Here is a 27,183-nt window from a genome sequence, read left to right as displayed (position 1 = left end):
TCCCTGCTCTGCACTAGTGACGGACCCCAAGGAAGGAGGGACGGTGAGACCGGCAAGTGAGCACCGCGTAGCTGACGGGAAGTAACAAAAGCGCAGACCAGACAGTAGTCATGGAAAGCAGGATCAAACCAAAAGACAGGTGCGAGTACAGGAGGGCAAAACAGAGGCAGAGTCAAAAGAAAAGCCGAAAGCGAACACACCAAAGTCAGGTCAAAAATGCGAGTGTAGGCAGACAAGTCAAAACCAAACACTGGCAACCAGAGTCTGGGCCAGCAAGGTATATATGTAGGATTCGCCGCCCAGAGGGACAGGGTGAAGTCACATGACGACCAGAGGGAATCATAAAGCCGCCTCCTCCCGGTGGCACGCACAAGCCCAAGCACTGCGCGGCCCACCAGCGGACAGGCGCGCTCATGCACAATGCGGCACATGCCACTGGCTGCTGCGACCAACCACCAGAGTGGGGGAACCCTGGACAGAGCCACCAGCTTGGGCCCCCACAGCACCAGTACGAGCATCCCGCACCAACCAGACCCCGGCACCCTCAGTGGTAACCCCATATCTAACAAATAGAGAATTGATATAAAACAGATTCAATATCAAATTCAGTAGCCAAAACATCATAATACATAACAGGGACAGCTTTGTCAATAGTCTTAGAGATAAATTCTCAAAGGCACGGAATAATGCAGCAGCAAGAATAGTCACTAAAGTCCTAGCAAAAGATGAAATCCAGTGGCTCCATCTGCCGAAAGTATCATTTCACCAGTCATCAAAGGGGTCAGAGATGCCAGAACTTGCTGCTAGTTCTTTAGCAAGACTAGTTAGTCCCTTCAGAACCTTAGTTATGGAACTGTAGTTGTGAACAGGGATTGAACAACCTAGGAGAAAGCATAATATCATCATGTTGGGGAGACTCTCTTGCAATGAGACGCATGTATCTATTCAGATTTTTCCTTCCAGCTGAACATCTGTAGTGGTGGTCAGGAATACTTTTTATATTCTGTCAAGTCTGGTTCTAGAGCTCATATGGGCTGAGGCCTGTTCTGTTAGGTTTGTACCTTATGGAGCAGAGTACCAGGAGGAGGCACCCGGTCCATGGTCTATTGAGCTCTTCCATGGCCTTCTGGATCGTAGTTTCTAAGGTACAATTTAAGCACTCTGCTCTACCACTGCTTTGTGGATGGTAAAGAGCATGAAAGGCCTGTTCTACCCCTAACACTTTCATTACCTTCTGCATCACTTCTCCCTTGAAGGGGGTACATCGGTCACTCTCAATTGTCTTAGAGACCAGTTCTTGGCAGTCGCATTGTGAGCGAGTAGGACAGACTGGTCACCCTGAAAACAGGTCAAAGCAGACCAGAATGTACTAGTACCTGCCCACCCATGGCAGTTGGATGTAGTCTATTTGAAGATGCTGGAATGGGTAGTCGGGACAAGGGCTGCACAGTTTGGGAGTCTGTACAGACCTACGCACATTGTTCTGTGCACAAATCAGGCAGCCCTGTGTGTATTTAATTGCCGTGACGCTAACTCCCGGTGGATACCAGTACCACCTCTGTCATAGCTGGTTTTGACAGATGTGTATTTCCATGGAGGCCAGAGCCATGATGGGATAGAGGGCTTGTGGAAGACAGAGTTTGTTAGATACCATCCATTTATATCCAGGTGTCTCTACCCCTCCTGCTGTCTGAAGTCTGTGCTTCTGTGTGGCAGTCTCTGCAGCCTGATCAGCCTGATGATTTACGTTTGCCTCTTTTGTGCCATCCTTGAAGTGTCCTTTTATTATGCTTTCAGGCCATTCTCTCAGACAGCAGAGGGGCTTACATCAGTGCCCGTATACCTTTACTCTCCTTAATTGGGTTTTCAGTTGCTCTCAAGTATGACTTAGCTCTCCAAATGAGTCCATACTCATGAACATGCCAAAGGCATAGCGCGAGTCCGTGTAGATCTTAGCTGTGTTCTCTTAAGCATGTTTGCATGTTTTTTTTTCCAGAGCTCGTAATTCAGCTTCTCGGGCCTTGACCTCATCATGTAAGGAGAGCACAACAAAATCTGTATAGAACCTACCTTCTTGATTATACCTCGATCCATCCACAAAGAGTGCAAAATTAGGGTTGTCTAATTAATGATCAAGAACATGACTGAATCCCCTGTCTCCTGGGCCATTAGCTCGACATAGTCATGTGTATCAATTTAACAGAGGCAGTGAAGTCCAACTAGTTTGGAAAGAACTGACTATGTGGACCCTTGACCAAAAAAATTATAGTAAAATATAACTTTTATTAAAGAAATAACTAAAAGGAAGAACATACACACATAAATCTAGATCCAGGAAAACCCATGGAACCGATAAAAATGTATTGATACCACTGTCCATAAACAGTAATAGACCGGTCAGTCTGAGTATCGTTATGACTCAGCCATTTAGTGTATTCGGTCTCTTTGCAGAATCTGACAGGATTATCAGAATCTATTGTATATACGTCAACCTAATCAGGAGATGAAAAAGTGACATAAGTCCAACAGTTGGATGTTACAGAACGTGACCCAAAATCCAGAGATCAGGTTCGGTGATGTATACGTCGTTCACATCGAGAAAATAAGCTATGCCGGACCACTAAAAATTGTAAGCGTAACCCAACGTGTTTCTCCCACAACGTGGGTTCATCAGGGGTTTCAATACGCAAAAAATGGTACTTTACTAGAGATGAGCGAACACCAAAATGTTCGGGTGTTCGTTATTCGGAACGAACTTCCCGGGATGCTCGAGGGTTCGTTTCGAACAACGAACCCCATTGAAGTCAATGGGCGACCAGAGCATTTTTGTATTTCGCCGATGCTCGCTAAGGTTTTCATGTGTGAAAATCTGGGCAATTCAACAAAGTGATGGGAACGACACAGAAACGGATAGGGCAGGCGAGGGGCTACATGTTGGGCTGCATCTCAAGTTCCCAGGTCCCACTATTAAGCCACAATACCGGCAAGAGTGGGCCCCCCCCCTCCCAACAACTTTTACTTCTGAAAAGCCCTCATTAGCATGGCATACCTTTGCTAAGCACCACACTACCTCCAACAAAGCACAATCACTGCCTGCATGACACTCCACTGACACTTCTCCTGGGTTACATGCTGCCCAACCGCCCCCCCCTGTCGGCTGGGAATTTTACCATCAGCTTGTCCGCAAGGGTCCTGTGGTATAGCAACACTCTCGAACCCCTTTCCTCTTCGGGAATCAGAGTGGGCAGGTTCTCCTTATACCGTGGATCGAGCAGTGTGTACACCCAGTAATCCGTCGTGGCCAGAATGCGTGCAACGCGAGGGTCACGAGAAAGGCATCCTAACATGAAGTCAGCCATGTGTGCCAGGGTACCTGTACGCAACACATGGCTGTCTTCACTAGGAAGATCACTATCAGGATCCTCCTCCTCCTCCTCCTCAGGCCATACACGCTGAAAGGATGACAGGCAATCAGCCGGTGTACCGTCAGCAGCGGCCCAAGCTGTCTCTTCCCCCTCCTCCTCATCCTCCTCATGCTCCTCCTCCTCCTCCTGTACGCGCTGAGAAATAGACAGGAGGGTGCCCTGACTATCCAGCGGCATACTGTCTTCCCCCGCCCCCGTTTCCGAGCGCAAAGCAGCTGCCTTTATGGTTTGCAGGGAATTTCTCAAGATGCATAGCAGAGGAATGGTGACGCTAATGATTGTAGCATCGCCTCTCACCACCTGGGTAGACTCCTCAAAATTACCAAGGACATGGCAGATGTCTGCCAACCAGGCCCACTCTTCTGAAAGGAATTGAGGAGGCTGACTCCCACTGCGCCGCCCATGTTGGAGTTGGTATTCGACTATAGCTCTACGTTGTTCATAGAGCCTGGCCAACATGTGGAGCGTAGAGTTCCACCGTGTGGGCACGTCGCACAGCAGTCGGTGCACTGGCAGCTTAAAGTGATGTTGCAGGGTGCGCAGGGTGGCAGCGTCCGTGTGGGACTTGCGGAAATGTGCGCAGAGCCGGCGCGCCTTTACGAGCAGGTCTGACAAGCGTGGGTAGCTTTTCAGAAAGCGCTGAACCACCAAATTAAAGACGTGGGCCAGGCATGGCACGTGCGTGAGGCTGCCGAGCTGCAGAGCCGCCACCAGGTTACGCCCGTTGTCACACACGACCATGCCCGGTTGGAGGCTCAGCGGCGCAAGCCAGCGGTCGGTCTGCTCTGTCAGACCCTGCAGCAGTTCGTGGGCCGTGTGCCTCTTATCGCCTAAGCTGAGTAGTTTCAGCACGGCCTGCTGACGCTTGTCCACCGCTGTGCTGCCACACCGCGCGACACCGACTGCTGGCGACATGCTGCTGCTAACACATCTTGATTGCGAGACAGAGGAGGAAGAGGAGGGTGCTTTAGTGGAGGAAGCATACACCTCCGCAGATACCAGCACCGAGCTGGGGCCCGCAATTCTGGGGGTGGGTAGGACGTGAGCGGTCCCAGGCTCTGACTCTGTCCCAGCCTCCACTAAATTCACCCAATGTGCCGTCAGGGAGATGTAGTGGCCCTGCCCGCCTGTGCTTGTCCACGTGTCCGTAGTTAAGTGGACCGTGGCAGTAACCGCGTTGGTGAGGGCGCGCACAATGTTGCGGGAGACGTGGTCGTGCAGGGCTGGGACGGCACATCGGGAAAAGTAGTGGCGACTGGGAACTGAGTAGCGCGGGGCCGCCGCCTCCATGATACTTTTGAAGGACTCAGTTTCCACAACCCTATACGGCAGCATCTCAAGGCTGATGAATTTTGCTATGCGGACGGTTAACGTTTGAGCGTGCGGGTGCGTGGCGGCGTACTTGCGCTTGCGCTCGAACACTTGCGCAAGCGACGGCTGAACGGTGCGCTGAACTACACTGCTGGATGGGGCCGAGGACAGCGGAGATGAGGGTGTGGGTGCAGGCCATGAGGCAGTAGTGCCTGTGTCCTGAGAGGGGGGTTGCATCTCAGTGGCAGGTTGGGGCACAGGGGGAGAGGCAGGGGTGCAAACCGGAGGCGGTGAACGGCCTTCGTCCCACCTTGTGGGGTGCTTGGCCATCATATGTCTGCGCATGGTGGTGGTGGTGAGGCTGTTGGTGTTGGCTCCCCGGCTGAGCTTTGCGCAACAAAGGTTGCACACCACTGTTCGTCGGTCGTCAGGCGTCTCTGTGAAAAACTGCCAGACCTTAGAGCACCTCGGCCTCTGCAGGGTGGCATGGCGCGAGGGGGCGCTTTGGGAAACACTTGGTGGATTATTCGGTCTGGCCCTGCCTCTACCCCTGGCCACCGCACTGCCTCTTGCAACCTGCCCTGCTGATGCCCTTGACTCCCCCTCTGAAGACCTGTCCTCCTGAGTAAGCGTTGCACACCAGGTGGGGTCAGTCACCTCATCGTCCTGCTGCTCTTCCTCCGAATCCTCTGTGCGCTCCTCCCTCGGACTTACTGCCCTTACTACTACCTCACTGCAAGACAACTGTGTCTGATCGTCATCGTCCTCCTCACCCACAGAAAGTTGTTGAGACAGTTGGCGGAAGTCCCCAGCCTCTTCCCCCGGACCCCGGGAACTTTCGAATGGTTGGGCATCAGTGACGATAAACTCCTCTGGTGGGAGAGGAACCGCTGCTGCCCAATCTAAGCAGGGGCCCGAGAACAGTTCCTGGGAGTGTTCCCGCTCCTGAGCAGGTGTTATTGTAGTGGAGTGAGGAGGCTGGGAGGAAGGAGGAGCAGCAGACGGAGGATTCGGATTGGCAGCAGTGGACGGCGCAGAACTGCGGGTAGACGATAGGTTGCTCGAAGCACTTTCTGCCATCCAGGACAGGACCTGCTCACACTGCTCATTTTCTAATAACCGTCTCCCGCGTGGACCCATTAATTGGGCGATGAATGTGGGGACGCCAGAAACGTGCCTCTCTCCTAATCGCGCAGCAGTCGGCTGCGACACACCGGGATCAGGAGCTCGGGCTGTGCCCACACCCTGACTTGGCCCTCCGCGTCCTCGGCCGCGTCCACGTCCTCTAGGCCTACCCCTACCCCTCAGCATGCTGTATTACCAGTGATTTGATTTCACAGGCAGGAAATAAATTGGCGCAAGACTGCAGGCCAAATATAATTTTTGCCCTTTTTGGAAAACGAAAGGCCCCACTGCCTCTAGTGAATGAATAATCTAAGTTTAATAACTGTGCTGTGTCCCTGCTAATGTGTCACAGAACGTGAGGGTAGCAGAGTTATTATAACTCTTGGAGAGCAGGTATTTTTTTCCCAATTAAGGAAAGCAAATGGCGAAGCCAGCAGTAAAGCGTAGCTGGGTGCGTCTGATTTAGCAATGTTGTTCACGCAGCTCACACGTGTCCACCGCCCTTAGGACGGACAGAGGCTGGACAAATAGATTTGTTTTCAGTTTTTTTCCACCAAAAGGCAGCACTGCGTATATTCAATGAACATGAGAAGTTTAATAACTGTGCTGTGTCCCTGCTTATGTGTCACAGAACATGAGGGTAGCAGAGTTATTATAACTCTTGGAGAGCAGGTATTTTTTTCCCAATTAAGGAAAGCAAATGGCGAAGCCAGCAGTAAAGCGTAGCTGGGTGCGTCTGATTTAGCAATGTTGTTCACGCAGCTCACACGTGTCCACCGCCCTTAGGACGGACAGAGGCTGGACAAATAGATTTGTTTTCAGTTTTTTTCCACCAAAAGGCAGCACTGCGTATATTCAATGAACATGAGAAGTTTAATAACTGTGCTGTGTCCCTGCTTATGTGTCACAGAACGTGAGGGTAGCAGAGTTATTATAACTCTTGGAGAGCAGGTATTTTTTTCCCAATTAAGGAAAGCAAATGGCGAAGCCAGCAGTAAAGCGTAGCTGGGTGCGTCTGATTTAGCAATGTTGTTCACGCAGCTCACACGTGTCCACCGCCCTTAGGACGGACAGAGGCTGGACAAATAGATTTGTTTTCAGTTTTTTTCCACCAAAAGGCAGCACTGCGTATATTCAATGAACATGAGAAGTTTAATAACTGTGCTGTGTCCCTGCTTATGTGTCACAGAACGTGAGGGTAGCAGAGTTATTATAACTCTTGGAGAGCAGGTATTTTTTTCCCAATTAAGGAAAGCAAATGGCGAAGCCAGCAGTAAAGCGTAGCTGGGTGCGTCTGATTTAGCAATGTTGTTCACGCAGCTCACACGTGTCCACAGCCCTTAGGACGGACAGAGGCTGGACAAATAGATTTGTTTTCAGTTTTTTGGCACCAAAAGGCAGCACTGCGTATATTCAATGAATAACAACTGTGTTGTCGCCCTGCCTATACAATTCTTTCCCTGCAGTATCAATGGAGGGTGCAATGGTCTGCAGAGGCGATTTTGAGAAGCAAAAAAAAATGCAGCACAGCTAACAGCAGCCTGGACAGTACTGCACACGGATAAATATGGCCCTAGAAAGGACCGTTGAGGTTCTTGAAGGCTACACTCACTCCTAACACTCTCCCTGCCTATGCAGCACTTCTGTCCCTAATGCCAGGTGCAACGGTCTGCAGAGGCGATTTTGAGAAAAAAAAATTTGCCACTGCTAACAGCAGCCAACACACAGCTATCAGTGGCCCTAATAAGGACCTTTGGGGGGTCTTGAAGCCTACACTAACTACCAATTCTTTCCCTACAGCAGCTCCGGTACAAACAGCACTGTCCCTCATCTAACTCACACCGCATCTGAGGCGAACCGCGGGAGGGGCCGACTTTTATGTTCGGGTGACACCTGATCTTCCCAGCCACTCACAGCAGGGGGGTGGTATAGGGCTTGAACGTCACAGGGGGAAGTTGTAATGCCTTCCCTGTCTTTCAATTGGCCAGAAAAGCGCGCTAACGTCTCAGGGAAGGAAGTGAAAATAACCAGAACACCGCATGGTGTTCGTTACGAATAACGAGCATCCCGAACACCCTAATATTCGCACGAATATCAAGTTCGGAAGAACACGTTCGCTCATCTCTATACTTTACTGGTTTAATGACTCCCAGTCAGAAATCGGATAGTGGTACAAAAATAAAAAATTGATGAAGCCTCAAAATGTCCAGCACTGTCAAATAAATGACACACTGGATATAGAGGGATCAATCAGAGTAGAACTGTCATTTCCACTGGTGACAATTATATTACTAGATAGATTATTGTCGCCATATAAGATAAATGAACTGACAGGACTACGAAAACCCTACTACTACAATGGTAGAAATAAGAGTAGGGTATAGGTAAGAAAAATTTCTACCCTTTATGCGAGAGAAAGTTATAATTTCTCAGGGATAATAGTCCCGAGTACAGAAAGATAGAATAATTTTAGCCGTTAAGTCAAAGAGTATCCCGAGGGCAAAATTTTTGTAATCGGGTCCCTGGATAATCAGATGGCATATTCACAGCAGCCCAGAATAGCTGCCTTTTGGATAGCCATCTGATAAATTTTCGCTCTAGACCTACAAGGAAAATTCCTAAGACCTATAATAGTCCCTCAATAGAGTGGAAAGAGGATTCAAAGACCTATATTAGTCCCTCAATAAGGTGGTCACTAAGTCAGAGCCTTAATAAGCAAAAACTGAAATCAAACAAATAAACAAAACGGCGGCATGTCAGCCCTGGTGGTGGACTGACAGCATCCATGGGTTTTCCTGGATCTAGATTTATATGTGTATGTTATTCCTTTTAGTTATTTCTTTAGTCATGTGTATCAGGCTGAAAAAAGGGTGAGGGGGTTGCAGCACTAAACAGACATGTTGTGTGGCATGAGCATGGTGTATTGTAAGTGAAAGTGACATGTTATGGACCAAATTTTGAGCTGAACCTGGGGCAGTATTGGCTGGGACATCATGTGGCCTAATACTGTCACAGAAAAATTTAAACTTATCTCAGAACTTTTGTCCAGAATGTGCTGACCTGCTGCTACTGTTTTTAACACGAGAGGGTGCAACACAAGCAACAGGGTCAAGGTGCGCTGAGTAAAATGAAACATGGCATTGCTGACTAGCCTGAGCCTGCATGAGGACAGCTCGTGTGTCCATTTATTTCTGTACAGTAAAGCCTGAAAGACTTAGTATAGTTCGGTATTCTCAGGGCTGAGAAGAAGAAAAACTAGACCACAATTTACAAGGTGTGAAAAATGTAGTGCTTTTTTTTGTATGCAACACCTGGTCAGTCAAGCAGAAAGATTTACTGGTCAGGCATTCATCTACAAAGACGTGCACTTCAGCCCTGTGTTTATCATTGCTTGTCCTGAACTTCTGAGTTCATAGGTAGAATGTCAGAGCTGCTGTGTAGACTGACACGTACATATGCAAAGACATAGAAAAAAAGGGAAAAAGGGTAACAAAAATTTGGATGAAATTCACATCCCACCCTGAGCGGTCATTAAAGTCTTATGTGTAGGTGAGAGAAACGTTTAACCCGAGTCAATATCTCCATCACACATTTTACATTCATCACAGCTTGAACACTTGTCACAACTTTTATCTATGCAGTTGCCTTTCTCACTCATATAGACATTAACTAGCTGATATACCCGGCTTCGCCCGAGTTGATTTGGTACTGGTGTTTATATGGTAGTCACACGGAAATCTTATGAAGTCGTGGTTACTTTAGAGATACCGGAAAAACATATGTTCACCATTTTGCATAGTTCTCTGTGTTACCCAGGAAACACCACGGGAGGTAACCATGCGACGTTTCCTTTATGTAAAATGACATCAGGAAGTGAGAGAATTAGATTCCATACGTAAAATGTGGACGCTAATTCTTTTGCGCTTAGAATTGAACAATCGATGTGGGACCCATTAGCTTTTCCTATTTAGGACATAATCAATGCTCGTGCCAAATTTCCAGTTTCTATGACACCGGAAAGTGAGAAAATTACATTCCGTACGTAAAATTTGGATGCTAATTCTTTTGCGCTAGAATTGAATATTCGAGTTAGGACCAATTAGCTTTTCCTATTTATGACATAATCAATGCTCGTGCCAAATTTCAAGTTTCTATGACACCGGAAAGTGAGAAAATTACATTCGGTAGGAAAAATTTGGACGCTAATTCTTTTGCGCATAGAAGTAAATAATCAAGTTTGGACCCATTAACTTTTCCTATTTATGACATATTCAATGCGCGTGCCAAATTTTAAGTTTCTATGTGAGAAAATTACATTCCGTACGTAAAATTTGGACGCTAATTCTTTTGCGCTAGAATTGAATATTCGAGTTAGGACCAATTAGCTTTTCCTATTTATGACATAATCAATGCTCGTGCCAAATGTCACGTTTCTATGACACTGGAAAGTGAGAAAAATACATTCCGTACGTAAAATTTGGACGCTAATTCTTTTGCACATAGAATTGAATAATCGACTTGGGACCCATTAGCTTTTCCTATTTATGACATAATCAATGCTCGTGCCAAGTTTCACATTTATATGACACCGGAAAGTGAGAAATTACATTCCGTACGTAAAATTTGGACGCTAATTCTTTTGCGCTTAGAATTGAACAATCAAGGTGGGACCCATTAACTTTTCCTATTTATGACATAATCAATGCTCGTGCCAAATTTCAAGTTTCTATGACATTGGGAAGTGAGAGAATTAGATTTCGTACGTAAAATGTGGACGCTATTTCTTTTGCACTTAGAATTGAAAAATCGAGGTGGAACCCATTAACTTTTCCTATTTATGACATAATCAATGCCCATGCCAAATTTCAAGTTTCTATGACACCAAGAAGTGAGAAAATTAGATTCTGTATGTAAAATTTGGATGCTAGTTCTTTTGTGCATAGAATTGAATAATCGAGTTGGGACCCATTAGCTTTTCCTATGTATGACATAATCAATGCTCATGCCACATTTCACTATTCTATGACACTGGAAAGTGAGAAAAATACATTCCGTAGGAAAAATTTGGACGCTAATTCTTTTGCACATAGAATTAAATAATCGAGTTGGGACCCATTAACTTTTCCTATTTATGACATAATCAATGCCCGTGCCAAATTTTAAGTTTCTATGTGAGAAAATTACATTTCGTACGTAAAATTTGGAGGCTAATTCTTTTGCGCATAGAATTGAATAATCGAGTTGGGACCCATTAGCTTTTCCTATTTATGACATAATTAATGCTCGTGCCAAATTTCACGTTTCTATGACACCGGAAAGTGAGAAAATTACATTCCTTACGTAAAATTTGGACGCTAATTCTTTTGCGCATAGAATTGAATAATCGAGTTGGGACCCATTAGCTTTTCTTATTTATGACATAATCAATGCTCGTGCCAAATTTCGAGTTTCTATGACACCGGGAATTGAGAGAATTAGATTCCGTACGTAAAAGTCTGGACGCTAATTCTTTTGCGCATAGAATAGAATAATCGAGTTGGGACCTATTAACATTTCCTATTTATGACATAATCAATGCTCGTGCCAAATTTCACGTTTCTATGACACCGGAAAGTGAGAAAATTTAATTCCGTACGTAAAATTTGGACGCTAATTGTTTTGCGCATAGAATTGAATAATCGAGGTGGGACCCATTAGCTTTTCCTATTTATGACATAATCAATGCTCGTGCCAAATTTCACGTTTCTATGACACCGGAAAGTGAGAAAATTACATTCCGTACGTAAAATTTGGACGCTAATTCTTTTGCGCATAGAATTGAATAATCGAGCTGGGACCCATTAGCTATTCCTATCTATGACATAATCAATGCTCGTGCCAAATTTCGAGTTTCTATGACACCGGGAAGTGAGAGAATTAGATTCCGTACGTAAAAGTCTGGACGCTAATTCTTTTGCGCATAGAATTGAATAATCGAGTTGGGACCTATTAACATTTCCTATTTATGACATATTCAATGCGCGTGCCAAATTTCAAGTTTCTATGACATTGGGAAGTGAGAGATTTAGATTACGTACGTTAAATTTCGACGCTAATTCTTTTGTGCTAGAATTGAATAATTGAGTTGGGACCCAATTACTTTTCTTATTTTGGAGATAATCTATGCTTGTGCCAAAATTCATGTTTCTACGACATTGGGAAGTTGGAGAACTTTTGGTGAGTCTGTGAGTGAGTCAGTGAGGACTTCGCCCGAGTTAATTTGGTACTGGTGTTTATCTGGTGTTCACATGGAAAGTCTTATGAAGTCCTGGTTACTTTAGAGATACTGAGGAAAAACATATGTTCACCATTTTGCATAGTTCTCTGCGTTACCCAGGAAACACCACGTGGAGGCAACCATGCGATGTTTCCTTTATATAAAATGACATTAGGAAGTGAGAGAATTAGATTACGTACATAAAATTTGGACACTAATTCTTTTGCGCTTAGAATTGAATAATCCAGTTGGGAACCATTAGCTTTTCCTATTTATGACATAATCAATGCTCGTGCCAAATTTCCTGTTTCTATGACACCGGAATGTGAGAAAATTAGATTCTGTACGTAAAATTTGGACGCTAATTCTTTTGCGCATAGAATTGAATAATGGAGTTGGGACCCATTAGCTTTTCCTACTTATGACAATCAATGCTCGTGCCAAATTTCCCGTTTCTATGACAACGGAAAGTGAGAAAATTACATTCCGCACGTAAAATTTTGACGCCAATTCTTTTGCGCTAGAATTGAATAATCGAGTTGGGACCCATTCACTTTTCCTATTTATGACATAATCAATGCCCGTGCCAAATTTCACGTTTCTATGACACCGGAAAGTGAGAAAATTACATTCCGCACGTAAAATTTGGACGCTAATTCTTTTGCGCATAGAATTGAATAATCGAGTTGGGACCCATTAGCGTTTCCTATTTATGACATAATCAATGCTCGTGCCAAATTTCCCATTTCTATGACATTGGGAAGTGAGTGATTTAGATTATGTACGTTAAATTTCGACGCCAATTCTTTTGCGCTAGAATTGAATAATCGAGTTGGGACCCAATTTCTTTTCCTATTTTGGAGATAATCTATGCTTGCGCCAAATTTCATGTTTCTACGACATCGGGAAGTTGAAGAACTTTTGGCGAGTCAGTCAGTCAGTCAGTCAGTCAGTGAGTCAGTGAGGGCTTTCAGCTTTATATATATATAGATAGATAACCATATAATCCTCTGCACACAATGTTTACCATATAGCATAAAAATTCACGCAAGTACTACTAATACCCTCATCCACAAACAAATTCACTCAATCACTACTACTACTACTACTCCCCTCCCTCCGGAATTCCTGTTATCAGGAAGAGAAGGGGAAAGAGAAGAAAAAAAAAACTTTAACTTTTCTTAGTACTAGCTGTAAAACAGTCACATTAACTAACATTAGTATCACTTTAATATTTTCCTATAATTGGAGCACTCAGGTCTCACATAGAAGTTATTAAAAGCTTGTTTCTTTTACATGACATTATCACACTGAAAACATAACAGTAATATAATTTAACAATTATACACACTGCAAGCAAATCACAGAACTTACATTTACACAAATAACAGCAAGAATATACCTTAAGATTCTTGTATCTATTCTATTCAACTTCCTGTTAGCACAAGCTTATACTAAGATACTGTAATTCACTTCATTCATGTTTGTCTTCATTACAAGTCTCTGTTCAATTAATGCAAGCGAGTACAGCTCCCAGACTCCTACATTACAAGGTCAGTCACACTCACCCTCCTCCCTTCTCTGTATATCTATCTATAGGAGAGTGAGGAAGCATTTTCCCGTCAACTTCATTCAATGCTACAGTAGTCTACATTCCTTCACTATCTAATTTTACGACTAACTGCATTACGTAATCATTCCTTCTGTCTCTGAAAGTGTCTCTACTGCTGCCTGCTATCCCTGATCCTTATCAGTGCTACTGTTACCTATAGTAACCTATCCCCTCAGTGTGGATACTACCTGACACTTGTCTTAAGGAGACAAAGCATATTCCTCTAGATTTTCTACCTAATATCTAGAACTACTATGGCTCACAGCCAACAACGCTTTACTGACCTTATTTTATGGAAAGGAAAATATAAAAACAAACCAACAATAACTGAAAACAGCCATATGCTTACTGATACAGAAGGGCAAATATGTGCACCACCTGAGCATGCAAGCAGCCAAATGCCCAATGAGGGAGCCAATTACACCTGTGGGGGACACCGATGAGACAGCCTCTCATACAAGCTCCTAATATAGAGGGAAATGACTGCCTGGTGTAAACTCCTACACAGAATAGATAAAAATTACCAGACCATTCTGATACATGTGGTGCACCATGCAGACTAGCAACCTATCAATGACGCCATATCAGTTTGGCAGGTTGCCCTGCACCTCAGATAGTGAACCACATTGGTACTGTCACCCCAGGCTCCCCCAGCATTTAAAAGCTGCACTGCATGTGAATAATATATAATAAATACGAGGTATTAGATGGATTTTAGCCAAAAACTTGAGCTCACAAGCCAACGTCAAGGTTCCACACTAATATCATTGTATCACAGAAAGAGAAATATAAAAACAAACAAACACACCAATATGGTTCACTTTTTGAAGTTCAGGGCAACCCACCGAACTGATATGGCATCATTAATAGGTTGCTAGTTTTCATGGTGCACCACATGTATCAAAATGGTCTGGCACTTTGTATCTACTCTGTGTAGGAGTTTACACCAAACCGCCAACCATTTCTGTATTAGGAGTTTGTGTGAGTGGCTGTCTCATCACTGTACTAAACAGGGGTAAGTGGCTGCCTCATTTGGCATTTGGCTGCCTACATGCTGAGGTGGTGCACATATTTTCCCTCCTGTATCAGTAAGTATATGGCTGTTTTCATTGATTATTTTATAGAAAACATCTAAGACCGACAACATATCATCAAGACACAGAGGTCACGGGATAGAGGGGTTCTCAATATTTATACGGAATTCAAAGAATTTCCTCCATTTATAAAAATGTTGAACAACACTGGGCCCAGGACAGAGCCTTGTGGTACCCCATTTGACACATTCTTCAAATTCCTATGGGAGGGTACTAAAAGGGGCATTGGGGTAGTGCCAGGATAAGGAGAGTGTGCAGAGATTAATCATTTTTACAAGAAGAGAAAGTTAACAGAACCAATCAGAAGAGATGTCACTTTTGATCACTGGAGGTAACTGCCCTGTAATCACTATCACTGTGTAGAACTGGTATCTGACTATTATATGGTGACTGCATTAGACGGCTAGTATCATCCCTGGCTGCATTGATAGGTGACTTTATATACCCAGTGACACAGCATAAAGTTCTTTGCAGAGTATTTTCGACATCCATGTAGGGAAGTTGTGAGGTGGAGATAAGCTTTTAGCTACGCTCTAGCTTTTGGCCCTAATGTACTCACCGTATGACAAATGATCAATTATGTGATGTGATGTATTAACTTGAAAAGGGTGACTAAATTGAGATGGAACCACTGACATGAATAGGAGTATGCAAGTCAGTGTGCTGTGAAATATGACATGCTATTATTAAGGACACTTTTTAGTTCAAAACACGTCCTTTTTTGGGGGGTGCATTTGCCTTTTTCACATATTTTTTTTTATAAATTAAGGTTTATTTTTTTAATAGGAAGATGAGTGATGGAAATTTTTATTGAACCTGGTATTTACGATATCACCCCATAATATCCCATATCAGTGTCCTTATTGTATGAAACAAGGTGCCCCGCAGCTGGAGGGTACTCTGCCGCACAGCACTGCAATATTCTACCCATCCCAATCAATAATGCTGTTTGTGTTCTGCTGTAGGATCCTGTTGTGAAGAAGGGACTAAAGTGTATTCAGAGTGAGCCTCTACACAACGCCACCACCTACAAGCTCGCACTGAAGGCGTATGTGTACACACTAGCTGACGATGAGAAGAACAGAGCTGCCGTCATGGAGAAGTTGTATGAAAAAGCCAGCAAAGCAGGTAAAGTGTAAATGATCCGCATCTGATCCCATTTATTCATCTCTTCTAGATCTGCAGTGACATAGCGCCACCTTCCTGGCATAGACCCGCTGCTGGGTCAGTCTCTGCACTGACACACATGAGATTCCTGCGGTTTTGCCTGTGTCCCTTCATGTATCCTCAGGAGTATTTCCATTTTTCTCTGCAGATGGTTTACTGTACTGGACGCAGGAGACCAAATCCGATTCGGCATCCTATTGGTCAAAGCCAAAATCCGTGGATGTGGAGATGACATCCTATGTCCTCCTGAGCTTGGCCTCTATTAAAAACCCAACAAAGCAGCAGCTCGGAGATATGGCGGCGATCATCCGCTGGTTATCAAGACAACAGAACTCAAGAGGTGGTTTTAGCTCCACTCAGGTACGAGAAAGTGAATTGAATCTCATTAAACTACTTCAGTAAACCTGAACAATAAGCAAGAAAGCAGAGACCAAAGCTTAAACTCGCACCCTGATGCTTCCTGTTGAGGCTATTGCAGCCCCTTCTCCACCGGTTGTCTACCTCTCTGACCTCATGAAAGCATTTTTTTTTTCATACTCCAACCTGAAATCTCTTAATTCAAAATGTGGTTCTTCTGACATTAAGGGCTCCCACCCACTGGCATTTTATTTTCTTGTGCTGGGAGAGCGAGTGAAAATACTTGACTCACAGCACAAGAAAATCGCTGCAATATCGCCAGTTTTTCAATGGGGACAGCGGCAGCAGCGCTACCCCTATTGAAAACATAGGGAAAATACCACAAACTTCTACAACAGCTGTGACAGCTGTGGCAGAAGTCCAGAATGCTATCCCATTTCTTTCAATGGGGTTGGTGCTACTGCCAGCTTTGTTCCGGTGGCACGGGCTGCTCTGTCCATTCAGTGGAGGGAGCGTTGAGAGCTTCTCTATGCCGCTACAAGATGAGGCCTTTCTAATCCCTTCACCAGAGAATGAGGCCTCCGTCGTAATCCCAGAACAGTATTAGGCCTCTGTAGTGCTCCCAGAACAGTATGAGGCCTCTGTAGTGCTCCCAGAGCAGGATGTGGCTTCTGTAGTGCTCCCAGAACAGTATGAGGCCTCTGTAGTGCTCTCAGAACAGTATGAGGCCTCTATAGTGCTCCCAGAACAGTATGAGGCCTCAAAAGTTTTCTCAGAACAGTATGAGGCCTCTGTAGTGCTCCCAGAACAGTATGAGGCCTCTGTAGTGCTCCCAGAACAGTATGAAGCCTCTGTGGTGCTCCCAGAACAGTATAAGGTCTCTGTACTGCTCCCTGAACAGTATGTGGCCTCTGTGGTACTCCCAGAACAGTATAAGGCCTCTGTACTGCTCCCAGAACAATATGAGACCTCTGCAGTGCTCACAGAACAGTATGAATCCTCTGTACTGCTCCCAGAACAGTATGAGGCCTCTGTAGTGCTCCCAGAACAGTATGAGGCCTGTATAGTTCTCTCAGAACAGTATGAGGCCTCTATAGTTCTCCCAGAACAGTATGAGGCCTCTATAGTTCTCCCAGAACAGTATGATGCCTCTATAGTTCTCCCAAAACAGTATGAGGCCTCCGTCATACTCCCAGAACAGTATGAGGCCTCTGTAGTGCTCCCAGAACAGTATGAGGCCTCTGTAGTGCTCCCAGAACAGTATGAGGCCTCAGTAGTGCTCCCAGAACAGTATGAGGCCTCTGTAGTACTCCCAGAACAGTATGAGGCCTCCGTAGTGCTCCCAGAACAGTATGAGGACTCTGTAGCGCTCCCAGAACAGTAAAAGGCCTCTGTACTGCTCCCAGAACAATATGAGACCTCTGTAGTGCTGCCAGAACAGTTTGAGGCCTCTGTAGTGCTACCAGAAAAGTATGAGGCCTGTATAGTTCTCCCGAACAGTATGAGGCCCCTGTAGTTCTCCCAGAACAGTATGAGGCCTCTGTAGTGCGCCCAGAACCGTATGAGGCCCCTGTAGTTCTCCCAGAACAGTACAAGGCCTCTGTAGTGCTCCCAGAACAGTATGATGCCTCTGTAGTGCTCCCTGAACAGTATGAGGCCTCCACAGTGCTGCCAGAACAGTATGAGGCATCTGTAGTGCTCCCAGAACAGTATGAGGCCTCTGTAGGGCTCCCAGAACAGTATGAGGCCTCTGTAGTGCTCCCAGAACAGTATGAGGCCTCCGTTGTGCTCCCAGAACAGCATCATCTCTCCCCAAGGAGAGCACCCAGGAGGGGTGCTATTCCCAATCATTATTTTACAAACTTGGTAAAAACGCATACTTTGATTTGAAGGAATGCTGCCATCCAATAGGTGGCACTGCAGAGGTATTGTTCCATTCCTTTTGTTTGCAGGTCTAAAGGAGAGATTTCACATTCCTTTCACATTCCTTGTCACTGCACTGATCATTTACTATTATGGTCTTCCCACTCTGCTACTTATCTAAATGCTGTTCATCCCAACATGTCTATGCCCTCTTACCCTCTGTTTATGGTATTTATTGAGTGCAGATTAAGTTCACCATGTTCCTGCCCTCCCATGTGATCATGTGTATTTATGAAATACATCATTAGATTTGTTCCATTTTGCCTAAGGAAGGACCCTGTGAGGTCTGAAAGCTCGCTATAACATCATGTATTTTTGCTAGCCGTTATAAGGTCTTATAGCTACATTATCACCGGGGCAGTAATACCTCAAATAAATCTGGAAATAGCCACTGAAGTAGAACTTAATAAAACTTACTAACTTTATTCAAAATATATTAAAATCTTGGGTGGACAGGACAAAACATATATCACACAAAGAGAGAGCCTTGGGGATTTGAATTATGATGACAGTATCCCTTGGCTCCACAAAATAAGAACCCGTTTAATAATAACCAAGTGCCCAACAGATACTGTACATCAATTCACTCCGTAGTTGTTTATAAAGTGTGTGGTACGATGACCTACAACCGTTAAAAGGACACAGTCACTGAAACGCTACAAAAGGCCCTTTTAGACTCTTTCAGGTATCCCCCTTGTTTGAGGACCCCAAAATTAAATACACTTTGTTCAGAGTCAGACAGTAACGTACTGCCTGCACTTCAATTATGCAGATTTAAGTCCTCTTATTAGATTTGTTATACCCCATTTATGATTCATATATGGGGAGCCGGGTACACTGTGTTAGCCCTTTACGTTTTATTATTGTAAAAAGAAAACATGTGATGGGGAGGAAAGGGTTAATGTATGGTCCAAATGTAAGTGCAAAGGAACAGCACTTATGAGGCATGAAATCTGAATGCCCTCATGCTGTTATAGCAAAATAGAAGATTTGTAGAGCCCAGCACACAAGGGGTTACATTTTCACACATTCAGGAATTTTATCAGTTTATTCCAGCCAGTGATAATGATACAAAGCGCTGGTTCCCATAGGTACTGGTCAGAACAATTCCCTCCTTTCTCCACCCAGATAAATATCAAAGGATGACAGGAAAGGGTTAATTGTGTAGAAGTGGATTACTGAATACAAAAAGGTCCCAATTTCAGCTCCATGTGTCCTATTTTAATAGCCCAGAGACCAAGTTCCTTGATCCTGATTAGGTTGTTAGGACTGTTGCATAGTACCAGCTTCAGTGAGCCAGTGCGCCTAGGGTTAATAGCACTCTATTGAAGACAGCTCACACCACAATGTCCCAATAATGACCCTCCTCAGAGGTATATAAGTATAAGTGAAAGATCCTGCTGACTTTCACAGCACTAGCCGCTGTGATAGATAGCTAGCTAGATCGGTACTGCAGTGACCGCCCGACAATAGAAACCGGGCAGCCGGCTAACACTTTACTGACTGATAGCCTGAAACAAAGTAGTTAGCTCACTATTCTACATCATCGACGCGTTTCTGCAGTTTGTAGCAAATATACTGCTTCATCAGGATGAATCAAAGATAAAGAATAGATAAGGAAGCGGCCGTGATAACTGGCGGCATCCCGATAGTGAGTGCCGCGCATCTGCTTAGGACAGCACTTATATCTGAGAAGCCCCTCCTTCCCTCTTCCCCCCTGACCAATCCCAAATCCTGTTTGGGATACATCCATTCCCCCTACTCTCTCGCAATAAGTGCTTCACGTCAGTGTAAGTTGCTGGTTCAGCACTGGACAGCTCCCTGCTATCGTGATCCTGAACAGCAGGGTTTGAGTGCAGGGATCAGCACTGGACAGCTCCCTCCACACTACTATAACATTAAAGGGGTTGTCCCATGGCCAAAATAAAAAAAATTTCACAGCTCAGTCCCCCATGTTCAGCAAACATCACAAACTACCCATGTAAATCGTTTGCATAGAGCGTTTCTACTCACCATGAAGCAGTTTTATGAAGTTATAAAATTCTTCTTCCAAGATGGCTGCCGTCATTTCCCAAGATGCACCGCTGGTCTTCTCCCACGGTGCACCGCGGGTCTTCTCCCATGGTGCACCGTGGATGTTCTTCTCCAGTCTGAGCTCCACTGCCGATTACAGCCACCTCATTGGCTGATCGGCACCACGTGACGGGGGCGGAGCTACACGATGACGCGGAGAAGAGGGAGGAGCCAGTACGCAGCTCATAAGCCCGGACCATCCAGAAGAGTAATCTTCAGTGCGCAAGCACGACTGTTCGTGCGACCAGAGGAGAAGTTTTGTGGTCGCCATGGAGACGGGGACGCCAGCATTGGGAGGGGGTAAGTATATAACTTCTGTATGGCCAATATTTAATGCACGATGTATATAACAAAGTGCATTAATATGGCCATACAGAAGTGCTTAACCCCACTTGCTGTCGTGGGACAACCCCTTTAAGGGTTTGTATGTTTCTCAATATTCGGTCAAAAGGGAGGCATGTAATCAAATGCTACATTTCAAAGTGGAAAGGGCAAAGAAGATGAAGAGGATCGGTTGAGGGAAGAACAGCCCACCTACATCTGGACTACAATTGGTACGCATGCTTAAAGTCAAAATAAAATAAACCATTTGTTCCGCCCGATTGGGAAACAATATTTAAGGCAAAAATTGGCCTGTATATTTAGTTCACATTCGCCAGATATAATTTATCAGATGAAAGAGGCATAGGAAATCTGTTCATTCAGGCCTGTGGATGAGCAGGTTCGTAGTCTGGGAATCCACATACATTCTTTTTGTAATAGTTTTTTGTAAATATTACCCCTTCTTCCATTATATCTGATCAATTCAATGCCCTGGAATTTAAGGACACTGAGATCATCGTCATGGTAATCTCTCATGTGGGTAGCCAGGCTGGTGTGCTCGCCCCTTCGTACATTACCCACATGGGCCAAAATCCTTCTATGAAATTGTTCCTTTGTCTTGCCCACATATTCCAAAGGGCATGGGCAGGCCGCCAAGTAGATCACTCCTAAGGTTTTGCAGTGGATAAAGTCAGTCACGAATTCCATATGTCTTTCCAGAGTTAGAACTCTGTGGGGCCTCTCCTCATAAATTCGCACGCTTTACAGTCCGAGCAGGGGTATGTCCCCCTAATTTTTCTGGAGCTTAGCCATGTTTGTCTTGGTGGTTCTGGGGTGAGGTGACTGTGGACCAGGTGGACTCTCAGGTTTCTACCCCTCCGATAGGTGATGGAGGCCCTATTTACAAGACACTCCACTAAGTCCTTGACCTTAAGCAAAACATACCAGTATTTCTGTAAGATACTCCTCACATTATTTGATTGATCATCATATGTACCTATCAATCTCACTAGATTCTTTGATTCAGGTTTCTGCTTGACACTCAGCAAGTCACTCCTGTTCAGGCTCCTAACTTCCCCAAGGGTCTCAGTAAGGATATCATTAGGGTATCCTCTCTCCCTAAATCTTCTGGTCATATCCTTCGCCTGTCTTTCAAAACCCCTTACTTCGGAACAGTTTCTTCTTGCCCTGATATATTGCCCCTTCGGAATTCCTTTCTTAAGATGGTTTGAGTAATAGCTCTCCCAATGCAAAAGGCTATTGGTTGCTGTCTGTTTCCTGTAAATCGTGGTTTCCAGAGTGCCTGTTTCGGACTTGTAGATTTTTAAATCAAGGAAAGTGATATTACTGTGTTGAGTTTCAGATGTTAGAAACAGTCCCAGACAGTTCTTATTCAGGGACTGATCAAAATCTTTGAATTCAACAACAGTACCAGACTAAAGAATAAACATGTCATCAATAACATAGTAACATAGTAACATAGTATGTAAGGCCGAATGAAGACAATGTCCATCTAGTCCAGCCTGTCTATCCTACTGTGTTGATCCAGAGGAAGGCAAAAAACCCCAAGGCCAGAAGCCAATTAGCCCTTTTGGGGGAAAAATTCCTTCCCGACTCTCTAATGGCAATCAGACTATTCCCTGGATCAACCCCTAATAGTTCCTACCTGCCTGTATACCAGGATTGACACTTAACCTAATATTTATATCCTGTAATATCCTTCTTCTCCAGAAAGACATCAAGTCCCCTTTTAAACTCCTCTATGGATTTTGCCATCACCACTTCCTCCGGTAGAGAGTTCCACAGTCTAACTGCTCTTACAGTAAAGAATCACCCACATGTCAATTAAATTTGTCCATCTCTCATTGCTTTCTTGAAACACATATTTTTCCTCCCACCAGCCCAGGAAGAGACACGCATAAGTTGGGGCACATGGACTCCCCATCGTGGTCCCCCTGAGCTGGTGGAAGAATTGCCCCTCAAATAGAAAAAAATGATGTTCCAATACAAATTTGAGCAAGTCAAGGACAAAGTCATTATGGGGTTTTAAATGAATTCCCCTTTGATCCAGGAAGTAATGACATGCCGCAATCCTGTGTTTGTGTGGAATATTACTGTACAGGTCCTCTACATCCAAACTGGCCAGGTGGGTGCCATCTGAGACTGTGATTCCCTCCAGCCGTTTTAGGAGATCTGTGGTGTCCCGTATATACGACGGCAGACTTTCCACAAATGGTCTCATTGTTATGTCGATGTACTCACTCGCCCCTTGTGTAAGGGAATCTATTCCGGATACAATAGGTCTTCCCTTCAAAGGGGTTAGGCCCTTATGGATTTTCAGAAGTGCATAAAATATCGCGGTCTGCGGGAAGGTAGGGCATATGCATTCAAATTCATTTTTACTGTGAAGTTTTTCGTCCAAAACCTTTTGCACCAGAGATCTCATGTCCGAGAGGAAGGTGTCGGTGGGGTCAGAGGGGAGGATCTCATAATTTGTGGCATCCCTAAGTAATCTCAGACACATCTCTTTGTATTCTTTGCATCCTATTATCACTATATTTTCTCCCTTATCTGCTGGCTTCAAAATAATACTGGGGTCCTTCTCTAGTAATACCAATGCTCCTCGCTTGAGAGGTTCTGGGTTTGGTATTTCTTTGTATATGCGAGTTTCTCCAGTTCCTCCGTTACTAGAGATTTGAAAATGTCGATGTATGGGCATTCACTGGTGCTCTTGGGCCTAAGTTGTGCAAAGGGTCCATGACCCAGGGCCCTCTCACTTTCCCGAGATAGTTCCTCCAAAAGATCCAAAGTTTCCAGATCTTGAGGATTAACCACCAATTCCTCACATCCATTCTGTCCTTTAATAGCAAAATACTTCTTCCATCTGACTTTCTGGAGGAAGAGGGCCACATCCTTAACCCAGTCAAACGATTTGTATTTATTTGTTGGCACAATGGAGAGACCCCTCTTTAATAGACTCATTTCGGCCTCAGAGAGTTTTCTAGTAGACAGGGGAACCAGCGCTTTGTATCATTATCGCTGGCTGGAATAAACTGATAAAATTCCTGAATGTGTGAAAATTTAACCCCTTGTGTGCTGGGCTCTACAAATCTCCTCTTTTGCTATAACAGCATGGGGGCATTCAGATTTCATGCCTCATAAGTGCTGTTCCTTTGCACTTACATTTGGACCATATATTAACCCTTTCCTCACCATCACATGTTTTCTTTTTACAATAATAAAACGTAAAGGGCTAACACAGTGTACCCGGCTCCCCATATATGAATCATAAATGGGGTATAACAAATCTAATAAGAGGACTTAATTCTGCATATTTGAAGTGCATGCAGTACGTTACTGTCTGACTCTCTGAACAAAGTGTATTTAATTTTGGGGTCCTCAAATAAGTGGGATACCTGAAAGAGTCTAAAAGGGCTTTTGTAGCGTTTCAGTGACTGTGTCCTTTTAACGGTTGTAGGTCATTGTACCACACACTTTATGAACAACTACGGAGTGAATTGATGTACAGTATCCGCTGGGCACTTGGTTATTATTAAACGGGTTCTTATTTTGTGGAGCCAAGGGATACTGTCATCATAATTCAAATCCCCAAGGCTCTCTCTTTGTGTGATATATGTTTTGTCCTGTCCACCCAAGATTTTAATATATTTTGAATAAAGTTAGTAAGTTTTAATAAGTTCTTCTTCAGTGACTATGTCTTATAGATACAAGATTACTTGTTTTTTTTTACTAAGAACAATTACATTTTAGAGACACTGTGTTCCTTATTAGGTTTCTTTAAATTAAACTTTATTACATTTTTTATGCCAATTTTTAGTCTCTGAAGGGGACCTGAAGATGCGATTGTTCAATCACTAGAATAGTACACTGCATTACTTATGTAGTGCATTCTACTAAGCCTATAACAGCAGCCTATTAGACTCTACAGGAGGCAGGGCCTAATAAGCTAAGTTGCATGGCAGACATGCAAGCCCTTGTCAAGGTTCTGGCTGCCACGGGAACCCATTGCGATCACATTGCAGGGTGCCAATGGGTGACAAAAGGAGCCCCTGTGTTCTGCTTTCATGGTGCAGTTGGTATTGATTGTGATGTGTAAAGAGTTAAACTGCCTGGATCTGAGGTTTCTCCACTACTGCCAATGAGAGCAGCAGCCTAGCTGTCAGTAATCAGCCAAGCCACTCCCTTAAAAAAATGTATGTGCAGCTTTAAAGCCCATTAGTGAGGTCAGTAAAAAGGTGTGTTGCAGTCACAGAGGGTTTAATAATGGTGTCTTCAACATGTCAGACTGGGGTTCAAATCTTGGCTTATTGGTACTGTGCGTTTACATTAATTTGGTCCAAAAACAGTAGTTTTTTTGTGGAGGAGGAGCACAATGAGCATCTTTAGTTAGTGGGTGGGATTTAGTATTCATGAGCTTTGGGTGTGGGAGGAGGATGCAGAGTGAACAGGCAGAGGTGCAGCCCAGAGGATTATGGGGGATTTAGTAGAGAAGCACAGGAGGGCTGTGAACAGGAAATACTGATGTAAAGAACAGAGCACTGTGGATGCTGCAGAATAAGGAGAGCAGAGAAGCAGAGGAAAGGTAATGGATGGATTTACTGGAGCCCTGTGGGATGATTTATGACTATTTTGGAATCTGACTTTGGTCTCGGAATACCTCTTAAATGTGCGTGATGTTTTGTTAAAGGCATTTTCCAGGGAGAATACGAGTGATGACCTATCCTCGGCCTCGATCCATCGCTTGGGATCACGACCGATCAGCTGAGCTGGCTCATGCTGTCAGCACCGCAAATACACAGAGGTGGGAGCTGAAGCAGTGGAAGTCTCTGTGCCGACCTCTGTGTAGTGGCCGCCGCTTGTATGGCTCCAATTGAAATGAACACGAGCCGTGCCTGCAGCTGTAAGTAATAGTCGCTACACAGAGGTCAGCCCCGAGACTGCTGCTGCTTCAGCTTTGACCCCTTTGTTATTGGGGCACTGATAGCATGTGCCCGCTCAGCTGATCGGTCAGGATCCTGAGCGATGGCCCCCTCCCGATCAACTATTGATGACCTATCCTGAGGTCATTAGTAGTATTTTCCATGGAAAACCCCTTTAACGCTTGCTACATCTGTATGTATCATTAGTGACGTACAGTACGTGTATTTCACACTCTTTCCCCACACCTCACATTTGAGCGTTTCGCCCGTCTCTCATCCTCAGGACACAGTGGTCGCTCTTCAAGCAATGTCAATGTTTGCAAGTCGTACCATGGTGAAAGGTGGAAAAACGACCATAGAAGTGACGAACGAGAAAGGCTTCCAGCACCGCTTCCATGTGGATGACGACAACCGCCTGCTCCAGCAGAAGATTCAATTACCTGAAATCCCTGGAGAGTACACGATAACCGCAAATGGGAGAGGAACCGTAATTGCGCAGGTACGGACGGTGCGGTGACCACCCCTTCATATAATTGGGGAGGGGGAGTCGGATTTTGTCTCTTCTTCTTACCTGTTGGGTCTCTCCTGTTCTTACGTTCGCACAGGTCACTCAGGTACATAACACTCTACCTGCCGCCAAGGAAGATGCCTTTGTCATGTCAGTGAAACCTCAGTGCATGAAAGGTGACAAAATGGTGATAGCGGTGGAGTTCAGGTAAGAGACGTCATCTATAAGGAAGACCATATTATAAACCGTCACAGACCACCCAGTTATATCAGCTCTTACAGTCACATCCAGAGCTGCAATCATAATTTTGCAGTTACTTGCTATCATATACTCCAATCACACTGAGAGCTGCAAACACAATCCTTTCCTTACATTCATGCCTTTAGTCAGTACGGCCTTCAGATACTGTTGTATATAAGTCTGTTCCTGTTCTCATCTGACTCCGCAGTTATAAAGGAAGACGTCCGTGTACTAACATGGCTCTTCTGGAAGCCAACTTCTTGTCCGGCTATGGGCTCGCGGAGAAGTCGGCAAGTGATGTAAGTTCACCAGATGTATTTTTCAGCCATTTAAAAGATAATCCTGATGTAAATCCTCCCTCTAGCCAAAACTGCAGATTTCCCCGTGCTCCGGGATCCACATGCGGTCGGTGTATGAAGACAGGGCCAGCTCCAGGTTTATATATGCTTCTGGGTAACAGTCACAGTGGGTCCCTTAGTAATTTATAGACCCTACTGTGCCCCCTTTGTTATTTACAAGCTCCTTTGTGCCATTAGAGCAGTTAGTAAAGCCCCCTAAGTCATTTACTGGGCCTCCTCAGTACTTTATAGGCCCCATGTGCCACATCAGTCCTTTATAGGCCCCACTGTGCCCTTTGAGTCATTTACAGGCCTTGCTGTGCCCACAAACTCACCACCCTCACACTTCTCCAGGGTCCTCCATCTTCTGCCTTGGCCTCTTTTGGCCAGGATCATGTGGAATGATGCAGGCGGTGTGATGACGTTGGAGGAATTTCTTAATTTAGGCGATGCTAAAGGGGTACCGAAGCATCATCAACTACAATTTCTTTGT

General features: G+C 44.8%; 2 protein-coding genes across 2 annotated transcripts in view; both read left to right on the top strand.

Annotated features, from left to right (window-relative positions):
- Nucleotides 1-27,183, top strand: part of LOC136626392 (pregnancy zone protein-like) — a 600,260-nt gene that overhangs the window by 265,582 nt on the left and 307,495 nt on the right. The window lies entirely within an intron of this gene.
- LOC136626788 (alpha-2-macroglobulin-like protein 1) overlaps nt 1-27,183 on the top strand; it is a 199,997-nt gene that overhangs the window by 164,778 nt on the left and 8,036 nt on the right. Inside the window, exons 28-32 of the mRNA XM_066601793.1 lie at nt 15,789-15,951; nt 16,139-16,350; nt 25,888-26,103; nt 26,210-26,319; nt 26,561-26,651. Coding sequence (XP_066457890.1) covers nt 15,789-15,951; nt 16,139-16,350; nt 25,888-26,103; nt 26,210-26,319; nt 26,561-26,651 — 792 coding nt within the window. The remainder of the gene's footprint in view (nt 1-15,788; nt 15,952-16,138; nt 16,351-25,887; nt 26,104-26,209; nt 26,320-26,560; nt 26,652-27,183) is intronic.

Source organism: Eleutherodactylus coqui, chromosome 4 (assembly GCF_035609145.1).
Source record: "Eleutherodactylus coqui strain aEleCoq1 chromosome 4, aEleCoq1.hap1, whole genome shotgun sequence".
NCBI classification, from domain to species: Eukaryota; Metazoa; Chordata; class Amphibia; order Anura; family Eleutherodactylidae; genus Eleutherodactylus; species Eleutherodactylus coqui.
The sequence above is the reverse complement of the archived record's forward strand: the minus strand, read 5'-3'. Positions and strand labels throughout refer to the sequence as shown.